General features: G+C 46.5%; 1 protein-coding gene across 3 annotated transcripts in view; it reads right to left on the bottom strand.

The window, feature by feature from the left end:
• Positions 1–1,367: 1,367 nt before the first annotated feature.
• ZCCHC2 (zinc finger CCHC-type containing 2) overlaps positions 1,368–21,257 on the bottom strand; it is an 88,547-nt gene continuing 68,657 nt past the window's right edge. For all 3 annotated transcript variants that reach the window (XM_034762094.1, XM_034762091.1, XM_034762093.1), the window contains 3 exons: positions 8,689–8,814; positions 4,400–5,896; positions 1,368–3,372 (listed from right to left, as the gene is read on the bottom strand). In XM_034762094.1, coding sequence (XP_034617985.1) covers positions 3,305–3,372; positions 4,400–5,896; positions 8,689–8,814 — 1,691 coding nt within the window. In that variant the 3' untranslated portion in view covers positions 1,368–3,304. The remainder of the gene's footprint in view (positions 3,373–4,399; positions 5,897–8,688; positions 8,815–21,257) is intronic.

Genomic DNA, 21,257 nt, shown 5'->3' with positions numbered 1-21,257 from the left:
CCGGTGATAAGAAAAAGGCTGCTTGAGAACATAAATTTAAGAATTCTTGCTTCATGTCGTGATGTTGACAAGTGTGTTTTAATTGTTACAATGCTTTAACTTTTTGGATATATCTACTGTCTAATTATTGTCTGAACCCGCATAATTTCCTCCATTGTGAAAACTGAAATTGATAAAAAAGGATTAAAAACCAAACAAGTGTCTGTCAAAGTTATAAAAATAAAATTCTGACAAGCCAATAGGGCTAATGAAGACTATGGCCAGGTCTACACTACAGAGTTAAGCTACTTTATGTCAACCTAACTCCAAGTATCCACACGACAGGGTTGCTCCTGCCAATTTCAGTTCCTTACTTCACTGACCTAATAACCCCTTTATGAAAGACATAGTGCTTTGGTCGATGTAGACAGGGCAACCCAGTATCTGTGCAGACACTGCGTTACTTACATCACTTGTCGGTGTCCGGCAGTGGGGCTCTGTGCTGAGCAGAGAGCCCGGGCTGTTGGCACCTGGCAGCGAGGCTCCAGCTGTGAGCCCCACACAAGTCAGTGTAAGTGCACCCTGTGAGGACGCGCTCCACTGGCAGAAGGAGATTAGTATGGACATAAAAACTGCAGTGGCTGTAGGTTGACCTAACATAGATGGACTTAATTGTCTAGTGTAGACAAGGTGTATGGTTTTGAAGCTGCTAGTAAGCCCTGGAACTGTGGAGCTCTGGATATGAAAAAGGGAAGTCAGGTGGACAGAGGGAGCATAATGCCTTCCATTCTTGACTTACGCCAAGACAGGTTGCCCAACAAGTTATCCTGTTAAGGAGTTAACAGAAGTGTCACTTGGCAGAAGCTTGGATTTTCAGCCATTGCAGGCCTGTTTGCCTTCTATTCTCCCCAGAAGAATGAAAAAAAAATGACAAGACAGCTCACTTTCCAGGTATTATGTTGATTTTTCCAGAGAACGTTAGGGACTCTGAGTTTTCACTTAGACCAACGAAGCATAGCAGAACAGGGGCTTACCCTAAGCCCAAGGCATGCAGCCAATAGAGCCTAGACTTGACTACATTTTACTGAGATCCCTAAGGCTTTAAACCACAGTTTCCCCAGATCACCTCATTCCTTCATTTATTTTCATAATTCAATGTTTCATAGTAGCCAGTAGTTCACTTACCCAGTCCAAGATATCATGGCCCTGAATTAGGATACGAAGTTGTTCTTATCTCAGCTAATCAAAGTACTTCATACTTACACTAACAAAATGGTCCAATATATGCCACTTTCCAGCCAATGGAGTACCTTGCTAAAAACAACATAATAGGAGCAGGGCACCACTTTAATTTTGTTATGAGCGATAAAGTACAGTACTTGCAGAGACGCTTTTTTCCTTTTTTATTGCTGTTAATTCAAGGAAGAAAGGTTGCATAAAATCCAATCTGTTCTAGAAATATAAGTGACCTTTCCAGTACATAACATTTCAAATATCAAAGTATATGGTAAACATACAAATAAAGAGAAGGTAACATACCTCCTATTTACAGTACAGTATTTTAAATCATAAAATAAGTTCCATAAAGTACAACTGGCAGGTAATTCACAATGTGAGTCCATGGTGCTTTAACACCCTCACTTAAACTCAAATGCAGTTAATTCATTTAATAATGCGGTCCAAAAATACCCAGATCAAATAAAATATTTTTAATCAAAATAATTTCCATTTACTACTTACTTTTTCTTTTCTTTTTAAATTAAAGCTTTCATCTACCCTACCCCACCCCCAAAGGGAAAAATGTATACTGGTGCTATAAATATAAATGCTACCTATGAAGACATTTAGTAAATCAAGCTTTTTTTCTTCAAGTTTTTGTTTAGCAATTAGGCAGCTGAACCCCCAGACAATTTTACTTTTGTCCCTCTACTGCATACCAGCATCTTAAAAAAAAGTCTTTCATTTCTGCTATGAACTGTGAGGAATGCCAAAAACCTATGGATATACAGTGGTAATTGTTCATCGGTGTTGAATGTAGCAGTCATGAAAAATACACTCAATCTTCCAGATAACCTCAGTGCACTTTAGGAAATCAAATATTACCTGGAAGCAATTTAGTACATATTGGCTTTTAAAAATAAAAATACAGCAGCATTAAAACTTACTGACATGACACCAACATGATTAATACCATCTTAGCACACGCATTTCAGTCTTTCACATTATACCATAATCACGCATAGTGGTAAATTATTATAAAATAGTGACTTTGCTATTTGGTAGACCGGTCCTAATACGAATACCTGACTATTTTGTAGAAAACCATAACTTTTGTTCAGACTGAAATAAACCATTTACATTCTAAATACAATGCAACACTAATAGTTTAGGGAAAAATCGAATCAATCAAGTAATGTTCATTCTGTGTTGACACAGAAGTAGAATAGCTTTTAAAAAAGGACTCACTGTCAGCTTTCATTAGAAATGCAAACACATGGAATACAACATTCATACCAGTCCCCCCTCCTCCTTTGTCTCTTGGAACAATCAGGCTAAAACACTACAATGGAAATTAGATCTTTCAGTTTAAGCTTGCTCATGTTCATAAATCTGTTCAAGTCCACACAGTTTCATTCCCTTCCCACTTGAAGTATTTTCATTTACTCTGGACCCAGAGCTGTGTGTATGTATAATACAAGATATTACATATATACACAATTCTGTGAATCTTTAGTCTTGTTCCTCACAGGAAGACTAAACAATTTCCCCATATAATTCATGAGCATAACATTTTGCTATAGTATGGACAAACTCTGTATAAACTGCCAAATACTCATGCAGTCCAATGAAACCATGTGGACACATAGTGAAGGTGGGAGAGAAACAAAAACAGCAGCATAAGGAGAACAGGCTGGGGGTGGAGTGGGGTGGGACAGAAGAGGGGGGATTGTGAGGGAACATGACCAAGTTTCTTCTTTCAACCATATGGCTGCTCCACCAGTGATGTCAGAGGTCAAAGGACATTTTAAAAAATGCAGTAAACATTGCACATGTCTCAAGTCTTCAGTGCAAAAGTATGGTTCAAATGCTCTTTTGATTGTTTGGCTGTGTGTTTGAGTTACATGCATTATGTAAGCTTTTTGCAGAATCAGGAGATCAGGGACTCAGTTTTCTTCTTTTGTATTGAACAGAGGTGCAAGATCAATGAAAAATTCCAAAAGAATATAAAACCAGGAATATCCCAAATGCAAGACCACAAGAAACATTCCCCCTCCCCCCCAATTCCCCAAACTTCAGTTTGTTATGTAGGCAATGTTTACTTGTTTCAGTCTGCAGAATCCAAGGTATCATTGGAAGGGGGAGGGGGAGGTGCGTATCTCAGTCTGTAAGTGCCTAAAACAGGAAAGAGAACTACTAAGTCACTGCTTACAATTAAACAGATTACAAACCACTACAAGGTATCAAAATGGACATGCTCTTGAAAAGGCACTATCTTGTTCTCCGATCTTATTTAAAAGGAGGGCTCAAACTTCATAGTTTTTCATCTCCTTGATGAAGTGTCAGCATAAAAGAAATCCAACCTAAAAATGTAAGACACTACCTCCCCTGGAAAAATGCAAAGTAAAAGCAACCCGCAAACACCAAGACTAATTTTTCCTGTTCAAGTTTGGCAAAAATGATTAAGGTCAGAGCAGACACACACTGAGGATCAGAAAGGAGGTGATGGAAGAAAAATGTATTTAATGTTCTACAGGTACAAACACTGTTTCCCCCTCTTTTTTGAATGGAAAGAGGATGGAAGTTCTAAAACTGAAGTCACTCGTTAAATTTTAATTTCTTATTAGTGTCTATTTCAGTGTCTTTTTGCTGCAACTGTCTCAGAAGTCAAACAAATCCCACCTACATAAAATAGGTTATACAGAGGATAGTTGGTTATGCAGAGGTAAAAAAATACATCAGAATGACCAGTTTGTTTTCCAAATCTTCACATGCTTTAGAAATCCAAGCCATGTATTGTATATAGTACCTGACAATTTCCAATCCTTTTTGCAACTGAATTCTACCAAAACATCAAAGGGAGTGGAAGACTTGACATTAATAGCATGCAAGTCTGAAAATACTGCCAAAAGCCTAGAGAAAAGAATGACAATTTAGAACAGAGATGGGTTGATTTCCTAGCCCCATTTCATACCCCTTTTAAATTTAGTTTAGTACCTGTGAACTCCATTTCCCCCAGTGTTTGATTATTGGGCCTAGATAAGCCTCTTTGCGGTTTTATAGCAGATCACTAGTGCACAACGTACATTTATACAAACACACACGCACACACCTTTCTGCAAGAACAGAAACAGCATGGTCAGTAAGGTAAAGAGAAACTAGTAAACTCAAAAGCAAGTCCGTTGGGAGCTATCATGATTACCTTGCTGATTGGCCTCCATGGATGACTGCTTACAGTCCTGCGCATAGTGTCCACTTATACCACAATTGTAACATGAAACATTCCCATTCTTCTTGGGCCCCGATCCATTTGTGTTGGCAACTACGTTAGGTGCTGGATATACAGGATAGTACCTCCCAAATCCTGCCATTTGCTGCATACCATAGTTGGCTTGGCTCCCCATTACTGGGTCATGCATCAGTCCATTTGCATATGGAGTCTGAGGCAGGAAAAAAGGAAGTTGTGTTCCATTGCTTTGATGTGCTTGGTTGAGGTAGCTGCCATTGCAAAGAGATGGCAGAGTGAAGAAAGGTGGAACTCTGTAGACTTGTCCATGAATAGGGTTATGATAAAAATAGCTATTGATCTGAAGGCTTCCATTGGACCCACAGCTGCATCTACGTCCACAAGAACCACAAGCCCCAGACCCCAACTGCTGTGGAGGCATTAAAGTCCCATTAGTGTTAGTATTTCCAACAGCATTTATATAGGATGTGCTGTCACTCTGCGCAGTGCTGTGTGTTAAAGCAGGGCTTGGGCTAGGGGCAGGGCCTGGTGTATGGGTAGGTATTGCAGGGGGAATAGTTGACTGTATTTGACCAACACCTAAACCAGCTGATTGAGGAGGTGTGGAAGTTGCTACAGTGTTCAGCACATTTGTATTCTGGTTGGGCAACACACTGGTAGCATGAGGAGTGCCTGGCAAAGTATAGGAAGCCGGTGGAGGTGCTGTTGAAAGACCAGCTGCGGGAAGAACCACCTTTAGACTGGTAGGCTGAGGGATTGCTCCGGTGTTCCCCTCAATATGAGGCACCATTTGATTCAGTCCTACCACTTGGGATGCAGGTTTTGTGATGGGATCTGTATTAGGAACGGGGGATCCTGGAAAACTACCTGGGCTGTGGACTGGGATAAAGGCAGTATTTGGTGAGCCAATGCTTAAGTTTCCTGTTGGTTGCTGTGGTCCATTAACTGTGCAATTTTCAGACGATCCCTGTGGAGAGGGTATTTTCAATCTGTGTATTGCCAAATGCAAAGCTGGGCTACCAGGCTGGACAGAATGTGGAAGAAAAGTGGATGGTACTGGTAGAGGGGAAGCCAACAGCTCAAGGCGTTTTTCAGATTCACCGGAAGCCACTGGCCCTACTCCAACTGGAGTTGAATTTGCAGATTCTCTCATTGGCGATATAGCGACAGGAGTGGTAACAAGCATTCCCATTGTTTTACCATCAGCAGAGATGGGTGGTGGAACTACAGCTTCAGGTTTCTGTGCACCATTGTGCATCACACAGTGTAAGGCAGGCATAAATGAAATATGTTGAAACTTTGAATTTAAAGGATCCTCTGAAATACTTCCATTCTCATTACTCACTGAAGGAATCTGAGTTGCTGCTTTGATGTTTGATGGACTGCCAGCACCATAAACAGTAAACCTGGCTGCATCTTGATTCCCAGAGTCCTCTGAATTGCTGTCTGTATCTGTTGAAGATAAAGTATTAGTGAAAAATGCAAACTTGAGGTTTTACTAAATTTTATGGCACAAATAAGTGTTATTTCATCTTGATGTAGAATAAATTAAAGACTGTTTATCCACCTTTCCAACTTGAGTTGGACTGATTTTCTCTTTTCAATTAGGGGCGTATCTGCCTTGCTTTCTATTCTTTGTTAATACCAAATAATCCACTTGCTATTTTGTGTGTTTGTGACTTCTATACACATGTATAAGTGAAGGGCACAGAACAAGTTAAGCTCCTCCCATCCACCTGGAAAGATGTGAAATCACTATGCCCCCAGCTGGTACAATTCTCAAAATATAGGTGGCAGAGGAAGAGGAGAAAGATCTCAGACACACCATGTATATTTAAACAACTTTCTGTTCCTTTAGCTTTTAGGACAGTCAGAACATTTCCATCTACTGCACTGTCAAATACAAGTAATCTACGGCAGGGGTTCTCAACCTTTTTTCTGTCTGAGGACCCCCAACATACTATAAAAACTCCACGGCCCAGCTGTGGCACAACTGTTTCTCTGCATATAAAAGACAAGGCTAGCGTTAGGGAGTAGCAAACAGGGCAATTGCCCAGGGCCACACACCACAGGGGGCCTGTCAAAGCTAAGTTGCTCAGGCTTCGGCTTCAGCCCCAGGGTGGTGGGGCTTGGGGCCCCAGGCTGCAGTCCTGTGCAGTGGGGCTTTGGCTTTCTGCCCTGAGCCCTAGCAAATCTAACACTGGCCATGCTTGGCAGACCCCCTGAAACATGATCGCAGCACCCCAGAGGGCCCTGGACCTGATTGGGAACCACTGATCTATAGCACTGAAAACAAATATGATTAGCATTGAGATTTATATACAATAGGTTTGCTACATTTTAAAAAACCAAGAAATGTTTTCATGTGTCACTTCTCAATTTTCAAAGAAAGCATTTCTTGTATTTAACCAAGTCTCTTAAGTGTTAAGAGCCCCAACACAATGTTAAGTGCATGAAAGCCAGACAGCAAACATGACCACTAGTCCATCATTCAAAGAAAATAAAAAAGCATAAGTAAATGGTGAAAATAAATTAAGATGAAAAAAAGACTAAGGTAGGGATATTTAAAGATATACACAATGATTTTTACCTTGACAGTGTTCCTAAAGCCTAAAATGGCCTGCCTTAACCAAAGGATAGTCAGGCAATCCAAAGGAACAAACCATGAAACAACTTAGTGTCTACATAAAAAAAAGCTTGGTCCTTCTTATACAGCCCAGGCCACCATGCATTACTCCACATGGTCTCCTCCTCATCCCTGGCTCCTACCCAGCTTTGGGTTCATCCTGCCTCCATTGCCCAGCTCCACAATAGACTCTGCATATATATCTTCACTCAACATCACATTTTGTTTTATGTTTAAAAAGTTGAATGTAGAAGAAAAGTATAAGGCACTGAGTGGGGCTAATTACAAGGGACATAGGGAAGAGTTTTGAAAATGCTATGCAGGGAGCATGAGGCAGGGATGAGCGCCAAGTCTCTTACAAGCAAACATACAAAATTACAGAAGGTGAAAAACTTCACACAAAAAAAAGTGGCAAGTTTTTCTTGACTTATCAGATTGAGAGGTGTTACAGTTGAAAACATGACAAGGTGTAATTGTGCCACACATTTGGAATCTTACAGCTGAATCTTAATGTGGGGACTTTGTATATTTGGTATAAGGCTGAGAATTTTTCTTTTTTCCTGAGGTGTATGTTAGCAGCAATGTATTTATCTTGGGGATTTTTTTGTATGTTTTATATAAAAGTAAAATTCAAAGCTATTTTTAAAAGGCTTTTGAAAATAGCCCCTCTCAGGAAGGCCGACAGCAGAACATTCTCCAGAAAACTTGTTTCAATATGGAGTCACCTCAAGCCTACAGTGAACAAATGCAATATCTGTACATCATCTCACTGCATTTCGTATAACTTTGTAATTTCCAAGGAAATCCTTAGCAGCTAAAAAAAAGCTTTGGAAATTGCCAAAATGTTGTTGCGTTATTGAAAGTAAATCCTTAACTTGTTACAGAACTTTGTGTGCAGGAGATCTATTGTTTGTTCACTGCTTTCTGGAAGGTGCCATGTGACATGCACTATACTCCTTCATAGTAAATAGACAGCTTGTGTCTTCCAGTGATGTTGCTAACTGAAGTATATAAAGCACATTTTCCTACTGTCATATGACTGCATGTGTGACAAGGGGTTATTATAATGGTATAAAATGAAGGGTACCAGTTAAGTACCGCAAAGCAAAGATTAGCATTTCTTGCCTTCAGGCATCAATACTACAAAATGCATCACCTAGGTACTCTCTACCATCAACAAACATATGTATTTGAATGTAAGTTAAGTGTCAGAAGTGTTATATTAAGTAACTTTGATGTTTTAAAAAGAAGAGGAAAAACGTTAGTGAAATTTTTGGAATACTGTTTTCTTGGAGGTATAAAATTAGTCAATTGACAAATTGAGTATACCTAGAATTGAGAGTTATTTAACATTGCAAAACAAGGTTTTGAAATAGCAGTGAAAACTTGAATCCTGACCAACTGGCAATGTGGTAATCAAATATATGACTGAGGCACTCAGTTACACTACTTATAAATAGAGTATAGGAATGAAGATTAAACCAGACCGTCGTTAGAGCATTTTAGAGTAAGTGGTCAAGCTCAATGTTTGCCCTATTGAGGTGTCCAAACAAGTACGTGCACGCGCACACACACACACACACACACACACACACACACACAACTGCACAAATCCAACCTCTGTCTTTCTCTTCTTCACTTTCAAAGCTTTCCCTCCCATGTCGTGGGCTAGAAGGAGAACTGTAACTCTCTGAAGATGTTTCTCCACATGTGTCATGTCCAGATCCAACGTCCAAATTCAGATCTAAAAATAAAAAGAACCCCTCTTTTTATTTTGTATCACACTGTATGGCAGCTGGGTTATTTTGGATTGCTCACACCCTACTAGTTCAGACTTTAAATTTCTATATGTACATAGAACCAAAGGAAAGGATAAATGCTCAGTCAAATGGTGTCCCTTGCTGAACTGCAGTATAACAATCATGCCCTTTCTTTTGAATTTCTATCAATCAAATATACTGTTAGGAGGACTTTCAACCAAACACACACTTCCCCACCTTAGACTTATTGGGAGAAAGCTCAATTTCCTGGGGAGTTTTAATAGTTAAATATGTAGTAAAACAGTCATGATAGATCATATCACCCATCCTACCCAACCAAGTGCTAGCAGACTTCCTGGGAGTGAAAATTTTGTATTCACTCAAATGAGATTGAAAAACCAATGTAGTCTAACATTCTCTTAGATATAAAGGTCAATATTTGCTGCTCTGGTCACTGAAAATAAGATCCTCAAGCGGAATCTCAGAAGTATCTGACAGTGTACAAAGCTACAACATAATTAACTGATGGCATGGCAAGACTAAAAACAACGAAAGACCAGAGATGGGAGATGTCATGAAAGACAAAAAGTGGTCAAGTTTTACCAACCCAAACAGAACATTCTTAGACCATGCCTGGTTATAGCTACAGAGGGATTCCAGCATGCCATTCAGGAAGGACATTCTTCACAGACTGAGCTGCAATGGCTCTGCCTTTGAGCCCCTTTCAGATGCAACTCAGTATGATGTGCAAATATAACCTGGCTGATCACAAATGTTTGGGAAGAATACAAGTGACCATCTCAGCTTAAGTAACTCAGTAAAGTCAAGGTAGACACCACCAGCTTTCTTGCCATATGCTAAGCAACAAGCAAGGAAGCACATTCTGTAACTATTACCTTGAAATCTATACAACTCCAAATAAAAGCAAATTGCTTTACTTGTTCACTTGTGATTTGGTTATCACTTTGGCGAAGGTCCCTGTCAGGCAACATTCAAATGGTAATTGATCCTCCAGAATACTACTGCATTATGGACTTCCATACAAAGGGAACAATCTAGACATGCCTTAACTTCTGAACCTCTCAGAGGCATTGCTCTGGCCTCCCCTACTTGTTCTCATCAAAATCCCCCAGAATTTCCCTTAACAGAATTCTTGATATATGTATTGTTAGTCTTAAACAGTAAGCTCTCCAGAGCAGATAATTATGCTGTATAAAACACCATGTAAATTTGCAGTGTTAAGTGACTGCTTGCCATTTCCTCAAAACACCACAGTATTCAAATATAGGATATTACTTGAATCTTATCTAGGTTAAAACTTAAATCACCTCTCTTATCCAAACAAAAATGTGTGCCAGACAAAGGTTGACAAAGGACACAATTATCTTCGTTAGAATATTTTTCTGCAGATCAAAACATCCCTTAGCATGGTCATACAGATTTAAAAAAAAAAAAAGCACCCAAGATAGAAGTCTGTAGCATTTCAAGAATGAATTAAGTCAGTCAACCATGTATCCCTCAACACTGAGACCTCCTCCAGGACTGTTCAGCCACTAGGTGGTACCAATACCTTATGATCAATTGCAATCAAAGATTATCAGCAAGGACAGACTTTTTTGTCCATAGTTCATGCCATGACAATCTGAACTGGATTGACTGAAGTTTAATTGACAACACCTTACAATAAAAACTGTCCCAAGGGCTAACCAGAAGACAGCTGAACATTTCACCTATTCAAGAAAAATTAGTCACCTCCATCAGCTGTGGATCAAGCACTTCTCCAATAGCCTTAATCAGCCAGAGAGAACACTGGTCTGCATTTACAGGGGGTGTCAACTTGCCAGTTAAGCAATATTTAGATCTATACAATAGAAGGCATATATAGGGAAAGAGCATGTATGGTATGTGGCAATGCCTTCTTATTTTACCTTTGCATTTATACTACCCAAATTATACAATTCTCCCTATCATGTTCTGACAGATTAAGTACATTTTACGTCAAACTTTGTTTATTAAAAACACCACACATCAAAAATGTGCACAGCAAAGAGAAAGTTACGCATCATGTGCAGTAGTGTAGGTGCTTTGAGATGTGTCCCCCTGTGGGTGCTCCACTACCCCTCCCTCTTCCCCTCTACTTCGGAGTTTCATAATAATGCTATGCAGTAGAGAAGGAACGGGTGGTGGGCGCGGGGCTGGTCGCACATTGCCAAATAACCACCTGAAGCGGTGTGAGACGAGGACTGCGCATGTGCAATCCAACCGGTCATGCTACCATAAATCTCCAATTCCGTGTGCTGGGGTGGGTGCACAAACACCTAAAGTGGAGCACCCACATCTCAAAGAACCTAAGTTACTGCATAAGATGAGTAACTTTCGAGTGATGATGCCCCTGTGAGTGCTCCACTTTAGGTGACTTCAGAGCACTGCCCTCCAGTGGAAGGAGGGAACTTTGGAGTTGAAGTCGTGCAGATGACAGTACAGTGAGTCCAAATAGAGTATCAGAGGTTACGTGCTGTTCTAATGCATAATGTTGCATAAATGTAGGGGCTGAGGTCCATGTTGCAGCCTTACAGATGTCCATAATGGAAATGTTAAGGAATGCTGTGGAGACCAATAAGGTGGAATGCATATGAATCGCTGCAGGGGGTTGCCGTTCATGTTGATGGTAACAGTTTGATGCAATCCAAAATCCATATGGATAGCCTCTGTTTAGATATGGCATCCCCTTTGGATCATTCAGTAATTGAGATAAATAGTTTAGGGGACTTATGAAATGATTTAGCTCTATTTAAAAGGCTATTTCCCGGCGTGCATCCAGGGTATGTAATAGGGAGTGCCATACCTTGTGGAGTTTGGGGTAGAATGTCAGTAGGTAGATGGACTTTAGGCAAAAAGTTGGGGTGTGGTCTCAGGGAAACTATCTTTGAAAAAGATTGTGGGTCTTTGGGGAGTCTGCCATGAGAGCTCCCAACTCTCCCACCCGTCTGGCAGATGTAATGGCCACAAGGAACTACCTTCATGGAAAGGTGCAGTTGAAAGCATGTCGCCATGGGCTCAAATGGCGGGCTGGTGAGGACTCTAAGGACTAGGCTGAGGTCCCATGGTGGAGTAGGATTTTGCACTTCTGGGTAGATGATGCCTTTAAGGAACCGTTTGGTGAGTGGGTGGGCAAAGAGTGATATCTACTTTATGGTGGAACGCTTACAGTGGAGAGATGTACTCTGAGCTCATGGAGAGGCTCGATTTAAGTTCTAACAAAATAGTCTAATATTAGAGGCAAGGGGACTGAGATTGATAGAATCGGTTTTTGTTGGCACCAGGTATTGAATCGCCTCCATTTGTGCAGGTGCACACGACGGGTGGTTGTTCTGCGGCTGTTTAACGAAGTGTTTTGTACCTCTGTCAAGCATGTCATTTCAGATCCTGAGCCATGGAGTAACCACGCTTTGAGATGGAGTCTTTGGGGATCTGGGTGAAGGATGTGACCTGCGTTCTGGAACAGAAGATTAGGCAGAAGTGGGAGCATACGTGGTGGATGCACCACCAACTTGAGAAGATAAAGGTATCAGGTTTGTGGAGGCCACATGGGACTTAAGATTTTTTTGGACCTTTCCTGCCTGATCTTGTGGATCACTTGAGCTACGAGGGGGATGGAAAGAAAAGCATATAGGAGGGGAGTGTTCCACTGGATGAGGGAGGTGTTGCCTAGAGAGTGGGGACCAAGTCCCCCCCCGGAACAAAACATCAGGCATTTGGCATTTTGCAAACAGGTCTATTGTTGGGAACCCCCAATGCTTGAAAACGTTTTGGAACACCTGTTCCTGAGAGAAGTTCCTGCTTAGTGCATCTGCTGTGGTATTCTGGCATCCAAGTAGATATGCTGCTGTGACATGGATATTGTGCGAGATGCATCAGTGCCAGAGCTGCATGGCTTCTCTGCATAGCGAGTGTGAGCATGCTCCCTGCTACCTATGAAAAACATTCATGCCATGTTGTCCGTGAGGGTTTGTGTGGTCTTGTTTTTGATGATCGGTAAGAAGTGAGAGCAAGCATTGTGAATGGCTCGTAGTTCTAAAAGATTTATGTGGAGAAGGGATTCTGCTGGGGAACAATGGCCCTGGATGGAATGAGAGTTCAGATGTGCCCCCCAACCCAGGAGTGATGCGTCTGTCATGATGGTCACTGTCGGGGAATTTTGTACAAGAGGAACCCCTGCACAGACATTGTCTGGTTGTGTCCACCAGAGCAGGGAGTCTTATTTTGTTGGCATTGTGAGGTGCTTGTTTATACTGTGTGTGGGATGTAAACCGACTGGAGTCAAACACATTATCTATGAATGTGTAGTCTTGCGTGCCTGACAATGAACATCGTGGCGGCCATGTGGCCTAGTAGTTGCAGGCAAGTCCAGGCAGTGACTTGCGAGCTGTTTCGTGCTGTGGAGATCAGGTTGGTTAAGGTGAGAAATCGTTGTGATAGAGGTGCCGTCACCTCGGGAGAAATGAGGTAGGCTCCATTCAACTCTAGTTTTCGCACTGGTGTTAGTGTTGATTTTTGTGCATTTGTTTGGAGGCCTAACCTCATGAAGAGAGCTATCGTCTGTTTGGTGCACTCTGATGCTGCTTATTGTGTAGGTACTTTCAGCAGGAAGTCATCCAAGTATGGGAATATCAAAGTTCCTTTCCTGTGGAGATAGGCCACCACGAAGGCAAGGACCTCTGAAAAAAACTAGAGAAGTAGTGGATAGGCCGAAGGGTAGGATTTTGTATTGGAAATGATCCTGTCCTATTGCTGGAATTACGGTGGCTAAGGTGACCATCTTGAAGTGTTGGGTTTTCACGAAGTTGAGTGGAAGACTGAGAATGGGTCTCCACCCTCCTGTTTTTTTCTGTATGAGAAAATAATGTGAATAGAAGCCCTTCCCATCTGTATTCTGTATCCAGTTCTACCACTCCTAGATGTACGAGGTGGGTTACCTCTTGTTGCAGTAGGGCTTCGTGAGAGGGGTCCCTGAAGAGGGGGGGGGGGAAGAAGGGGAGTAAAAGGGATGGAGTATCCAACTTCAATTATCTCCAGTACCCATTTGTCTGTTGTGATGGACTTCCAGACTGGATAGTATGGAATTAGACAGTCTGCAAATGGTTGAGAGAGGGGGAAGGGTTCCAGCGCTGAGAGATGTGAGTGTAGACTGGAATTGCTGCATGTTATAGTATTTACTCTGTAATCTCTTGTTCCTAGAAATATAAATTCCCAGGGATTTCAGTGTTGCCCTTGAGAATGTGTAAAGACTCATCTGTCTTGGCCATGAAGAGTTTGGGCCCTTCAAACGGCAGACCCTCAATTGTCAATTGCATCTCTTTTCCAGAGAGATGCAACCAAGCAGCTCTCCTCATGACTACTGCAGTAGCTGTAGACCACGCTGCCATGTCTGCAGAGTCCAAGGCAGTCTATCAATGCTATTCTAGCAATCAATCAGTTGTCCCTTGGGGACATCACTCAAAACTGGTATAGTTGTACGCGTCAGTTGTGGCAGACTGATGGTAGGTGGCAGCATGTCCTGTAGTTGCATGGAGCTGCTTGGTGCCAAGTGTGTTGGTGGTGGCATGGGTTTCGTTCTCCCCTTACTGTCTATATCTGAGCTGGCTTGCTTGGAGTCCTTAGCTCTCTTGTGGTACCCATAGTACCAGAAGGTACCGCAACTTCAGTGGTAGAAACTTCTGGTGAGGTCAGTACCAACTGCGTATGTCAGTTCGGGGACTGCCGTTTCTTGATCATTTCCCAAGTTGGTGAATCCAAAGTACACTTTTTAGCCACCTTTTTGGTTGGGTGGTTGGTTGTCTGAGCCTTAGAAGAACCACCTCTGTCAGAGGCTGCTGTGGATGACTTTTGCCCCGGCAGGGGGGTGGGTGGGGAAAAGACGGTTACTCACCGTTGTAAAGGACGGTTACTCACCGTTGTAACTGTTGTTCTTCGAGATGTGTTGCTCATATCCATTCCATTAGGTGTGTGCGCGCCGCGTGCACGATCGTCGGAAGATTTTACCCTAGCAACACCGGCGGGTCGGCTGTGGAGCCCCCTAGAGTGGCGCCTTCATGGCGCTGAATATATACCCCAGCCGACCCGGCGCCCCCTCAGTTCCTTCTTGCCGGCTACTCCGACAGTGGGGACGGGGGGCGGGTTTGGAATGGATATGAGCAACACATCTCGAAGAACAACAGTTACAACGGTGAGTAACCGTCTTTTCTTCTTCGAGTGCTTGCTCATATCCATTCCATTAGGTGACTCCCAAGCCCAACTTAGGTGGTGGGGTCGGAGTGAGACATTGCTGTGTGCAAAACCGCTGACCCGAATGCAGCATCGTCCCTGGACTGCTGCACTAGTGCATAGTGGGCTGTAAACGTATGGACTGATGACCAAACCGCCGCTCTACAAATGTCCTGTATCGGAACATGTGCCAGGAAAGCAGTCGAGGAGGCTTGGGCCCTCGTGGAGTGAGCGGTGAGGTGCGGTGCTGAGACACCTGCCCGGTCATAGCAAGTCCGGATGCAAGACGTAATCCAGGAGGATAGGCGTTGTGAGGAGACCGGTGAGCCTTTCATTCGGTCGGCCACTGCAACGAAGAGTTGCGTCGTCTTTCTAAAGTGCTTTGTGCGGTCAATATAGAAGGCCAGGGCCCTTCGTACATCCAGGGAATACAAACGTTGATCCTGGCGAGTGGCATGTGGTTTGGGATAAAAGACCGGGAGAAATATGTCCTGGTTGATATGAAATGGAGAAACCACCTTAGGGAGAAAGGCAGGATGTGGGCGAAGCTGCACTTTATCCTTATGGAAAACTGTATAAGGGGGCTCGGATGTAAGCGCCCTGAGTTCAGAAACTCGCCTTGCTGAGGTGATGGCTACGAGGAAGGCTGTCTTCCAGGATAGGTACAAAAGTGAGCAGGTGGCTAGTGGTTCGAATGGAGGACCTGTGAGTTTGGAGAGAACCAGATTGAGATCCCACGTCGGGACGGGATGACGCTGTTGCGGGTACGTCCGGTCTAAGCCCTTGAGGAATCTAACAACCATCGGGTTAGAGAATACCGAGGACGCGAGTTCCCCTGGGTGAAAGGCCGATATAGCGGCCAGGTGAACTCTAATTGAAGATATCGCCAACCCTTGTTGTTTTAGGGAGAGGAGATATTCCAATATGAGAGGAATGGGTGCCTGCAACGGGGACATGGCTCGTTGTTCGCACCAACAGGAGAACCGTTTCCACTTGGCCAGGTACGTGGTCCGTGTTGAGGGTTTCCTACTGCTCAGCAGGATCTGTTGGACAGAGTGTGAGCATTGCCGCTCTGCCTGGGTGAACCATGGAGCAGCCACGCCGTGAGGTGGAGTGATTGCAGGTCGGGGTGACGCAGCCGACCGTGGTCCTGAGATATGAGATCCGGACATAATGGAAGCGGGATCGGTGTCTGAACCGAGAGTTCCAACAGTGTGGTGTACCAATGTTGTCTCGGCCACGCTGGAGCGACCAGAATTATCTGTGCCTGGTCTCTGCGCAATTTGAGCAGTACCTTGTGGACCAGAGGAAACGGAGGGAAGGCATAAAACAGGTGGTCTTTCCAGGGAAGGAGAAACGCATCCGAGAGGGAGCCCGGAGCTCGACCTTGTAGGGAGCAGAACATGTGGCACTTCCTGTTGTCTCGGGATGCAAACAGGTCTATCTGGGGAAACCCCCACTTCTGGAAGACGGAATGTATGATGTCCGGACGGATAGACCACTCGTGCGTTTGGAAGGACCTGCTGAGTCGGTCCGCTAGAGTGTTCTGGACTCCAGGGAGGAACGATGCCGTGAGATGGATCGAGTGGGCGATGCAGAAGTCCCACAGGCGAATGGCCTCTTGGCATAGAATTGACGAACGTGCTCCTCCTTGATTGTTGATGTAAAACATGGCCGTGGTGTTGTCGATGAGAACCAACACACAGCGGCCACGTAGGAGATTGAGGAATGCCTGGCACGCCAGGCGTACCGCCATCAGTTCTCGAACATTGATGTGCAGGGCTAACTGGGATGCAGTCCACAGGCCCTGGGTATGGTGTTCGTTGAGATGGGCGCCCCAACCCAGAGATGACGCGTCTGTGACCAGGTGCAGAGAGGGTTGTGGGGCGTGAAATGGCATCCCCTCGCAGACCACATTGTGATCTAGCCACCAGGTGAGGGAGGCCAGGATCGAGTTCGGGACCGTGACCACCAAGTTCAGGCTGTCCCGATGTGGACGGTATATTGATGACACCCAGGTTTGAAGCGGGCGAAGCCGAAGTCTGGCATGCCTGGTTACGTACGTGCAGGAAGCCATGTGACCCAGCAGGGTAAGGCACGATCTCACCGTGGTAGTTGGGAAGGCCTTGAGCCCTTGAATGAGGTTCGTGATGGTGCCAAAGCGGTTGTGTGGCAGGATGGCTTGTGCACGTCTGGAGTCTAGAACTGCGCCGATGAATTCTATTCTCTGGGTAGGTTCTAGAGTGGATTTGTCCTTGTTGAGTAGGATGCCCAACTCGTTGAATGTGTGCACTATTCTGTGGACGTGAGCTTGAACTTGCTCCTTGGTGCGACCGCGCACCAGCCAGTCGTCTAGGTACGGGAACACCTGTACCCCTTGCCGACGAAGGTACGCTGCCACGACAGCCATACATTTCGTGAACACTCTTGGGGCCGAGGATAGGCCGAAGGGAAGGACAGCAAATTGGTAGTGCACCGTGTTTACCACGAATCGCAGGAAGCGTCTGTGAGGCGGGTAAATTGCAACGTGAAAGTATGCGTCTTTCATGTCGAGGGCGGCGAACCAGTCTCCAGGATCAAGGGAAGGGATAATGGCCCCCAAAGAGACCATGCGGAACTTCAACTTTACTACGAATTTGTTGAGTCCGCGCAAGTCCAAGATGGGCCGTAGACCTCCTTTGGACTTGGGGATCAGGAAGTAACGGGAATAAAATCCCCTGCCCCTTAACTCTATCGGAACCTCCTCTATGGCCCCCATGGCCAGGAGCGTAGAAACTTCCTGTATAAAAAGTTGCTCGTGAGAAGGGTCCCTGAAGAGGGACGGGGAAGGGGGGGAGGAGGGGGGGATTGAAGAAAACTGGATAGCGTATCCCCTCTCCACCGTGCGGAGGACCCAACGGTCCGAAGTTATAAGGGACCAAGCATGGTGGAAGTGGGAGAGGCGATCCCGAAAGGAGGGAGCTGGATCCTGGGGGATGACTGGGGCGCCGTCCTCGACCGCACCTTCAAAAGTTCTGTCTAGGACCTGAAGGTGGTCTTGGTGGCCCTTGGTTCTGACCGGGTTGAGGGCCAGCCCATCTTCTCCTACCACCTCGCCCTCGCCTTCTGGCAGGGTCCTGTCTCTGGCGAGGTGGAGGGGGGTAAAAACGTTGAGGCTGGGGCCTAAATGGTCTGCGCTGGGGACCCGCAACATGCATCCCCAAGGAGCGCATGATTGTCCTGGAGTCTTTGAGGCTCTGCAATCGAGAGTCCGTCTTCTCCGAGAACAGCCCCTGTCCTTCAAAGGGCAAATCCTGTAGGGTCTGCTGTAATTCAGGGGGCAAACCCGAGACTTGGAGCCAGGAGGTCCTGCGCATAGCGATACCTGTGGCCAGGGTCCTTGCGGCCGAGTCCGCTATATCCAGGGAGGCCTGTAAGGAGGTCCGAGCCACCTTCTTACCCTCCTCGACCATGGCTCCAAACTCTTCCCTGGACTCTTGGGGAATCAACTCCTTAAACTTCCCCATAGAGTTCCAGGAGTTGAAATTGTAGCGGCTCAGTAGCGCCTGTTGATTCGCCGCTCTAAGTTGTAGCCCTCCGGCTGAGTAAACCTTACGGCCGAACAGATCAAGCCGCTTAGCCTCTTTTGATTTTGGCGCTGCAGCCTGCTGGCCGTGGCGCTCTCGTGCATTCACTGATTCCACCACTAGTGAACACGGTTGGGGGTGTGTGTACAAGTACCCATAGTCCTTAGATGGGACAAAGTATTTCCTTTCCACCCCTCTCGCTGTGGGTGGAATGGAGGCAGGAGTCTGCCATATCGTATTCGCGTTCGTTTGGATCGTGCGGATCAAGGGTAACGCCACCCTCGATGGGGCATCCGATCCCAGGATATTCACGATCGGGTCGTGCACCTCCACTATCTCCTCCGTCTGCAGGTCCATGTTACGGGCCATCCTGCGGAGGAGATCCTGGTGAGCCCGAAGATCTATCGGAGGGGGACCCGTGCATGAAGTGCCCGCCACTGCCTCATCCGGAGAGGAGGAGGAGGACGCCTCCGGCGGTAGTGGATCCAAGGGGGGGGCCCGGTCCCCCTGGTCTTGGGTCGGAGCGTCACCTGTACTTGGGTCCACGGTGTCGGGTGGTGTGGACACAGAAGCCTCTACGCCTCCAGGCGGAGGCCGAGAGATGGTGGATTCTGGGGCCCTTCTGGCCGAGTGACCCGAGCGAGAGGTCGATGGTAGTGAAGCCCCTTGCTCCTGGTGGTACGCCCACGGGGTCCAAAACGACCAGTGAGATGGTCCATGAGGGTGGTCCTCTGCCCTCTCCTGCCAATGGCCCAAGTCTCGTTCCTCGGCCTGCCCCTGAGGGGGGTATGCCGATCTCGACAGGTCCTCCGATGAGCGAGATGCCGATCTTGACGGCCATGGCGGTGCCGCGCAAGATGAAACGATCCCCGTGGTCTGCGGTGCCGGTCCGGAAATGATCTATCTCTGTGCGGTGCCGGCGACCGGTGCCGATGACCTCGTCGGTGCCGGGAGTCGGATCTGGACCTCGACGAGGACCTAGAGTATGCCCGGTGCCGGGATCGGCCCCTCGGCGTCGAGCGTCGAGCGTGGCGGTGCCGAGAACTACGTCTCGACATTGACCGGTGCCGACGATCATATCGGTGCCGAGACGTAGAGCGGTGCCGCGAAGAAGATCTTGACCGCGAGTACGACCGGCGCCGAGGCGATATTCGGTGCCGGGACTGCGAGCGGCGTGGGGACCTGCTTCGGGACCTGGATCGGCGCCGAGGTTCCAGCCCTTGTGATGGAGAGCGCATCAAGGCAGGTTTCCCTCTTGACTGTACCGGGCGAGTCAGCGGTGCAGTCGGTGCCGGTGGTTGAGGCGGTGCCGGCTCCGTGAGAGCTATCAAGTCTCTCGCCGCCTCGAAGGTCTCCGGAGTCGACGGGAGACACTGTACCACCGCCGGCCTCGGTGGAGACGCTATTTGTACCGGACTCGACGGCCTCGGCGCCGGAGTCGACGGTGCTGGAGGCGCCTGTTTCCGTTGCTCCACCGGCGGACGCGGCTCTACCCCCGGCACTGGGGGAGCCGGCGCCTTCGGCACGGACGTCCCCGTCTTATGGGCTTTTTTATGCCCTGGGGATAATGACCGGCGCCGCGGCACTTGCTGTGTTTGCGGTGCCAACGAGGTCCGGTGCCGGGGAGGCTTGTCTGACGCCACTCGCGTGGTCGTCATAGCCGGTGCCGCCGGGGCACTGCGCACCGAAGTGCTAGGCGTCGGAGTCTGGCCCGTGGAAGGAGTGTCCGGGCTAAGTGCCGCCTCCATTAGGAGTTGCCTGAGCCGAAAGTCCCGCTCCTTTTTGGTTCTTGGTTTGAAGGCCTTACAGATCTTGCATTTGTCTGTTTGGTGGGACTCTCCCAGGCACTTCAAACAGGAGTCGTGCGGGTCGCTCGTTGGCATAGGCTTAGCGCAGGAGGCGCACTGCTTGAAGCCGGGAGCGTTGGGCATGAGCCCGGGCCCGCGGCCGGGGAAGAAAGGGGGAGACGACCCCCTTAACCCCTTAAACTATAATAACAACTATAACAAGTTTAAACTATTGAACTATAAACACTATAACTACAACTATAACTATAACTCTGAATGACTAAGTACACTAGGGAGAGTGGAGATCAGCTATGCCGCGCTCCACAGTTCCAACGACCGTCAGGGGCGGTAAGAAGGAACTGAGGGGGCGCCGGGTCGGCTGGGGTATATATTCAGCGCCATGAAGGCGCCACTCTAGGGGGCTCCACAGCCGACCCGCCGGTGTTGCTAGGGTAAAATCTTCCGACGATCGTGCACGCGGCGCGCACACACCTAATGGAATGGATATGAGCAAGCACTCGAAGAAGAACTGTTGTTCTTCGAGACGTGTTGCTCATATCCATTCCAATCAGGTGTGCGCGCGCCGCGTGCACGATCGGAGAATTTTCTACCCAAGAAACACCCGGCGGGTTGGCTGTGGAGCCCCCTAGAGTGGCGCCTTCATGGCGCTGAATATATACCCCAGCCGACCCGGCGCCCCCTCAGTTCCTTCTTGCCGGCTACTCCGACAGTGGGGAAGGGGGGCGGGTTTTGGAATGGATATGAGCAACACATCTCGAAGAACAGTTATAACGGTGAGTAACCGTCTTT

Source organism: Trachemys scripta, chromosome 2, assembly GCF_013100865.1.
Source record: "Trachemys scripta elegans isolate TJP31775 chromosome 2, CAS_Tse_1.0, whole genome shotgun sequence".
In the NCBI taxonomy this organism is placed as follows: Eukaryota; Metazoa; Chordata; order Testudines; family Emydidae; genus Trachemys; species Trachemys scripta.
This window is presented reverse-complemented; position numbering and strand designations above follow the sequence as displayed.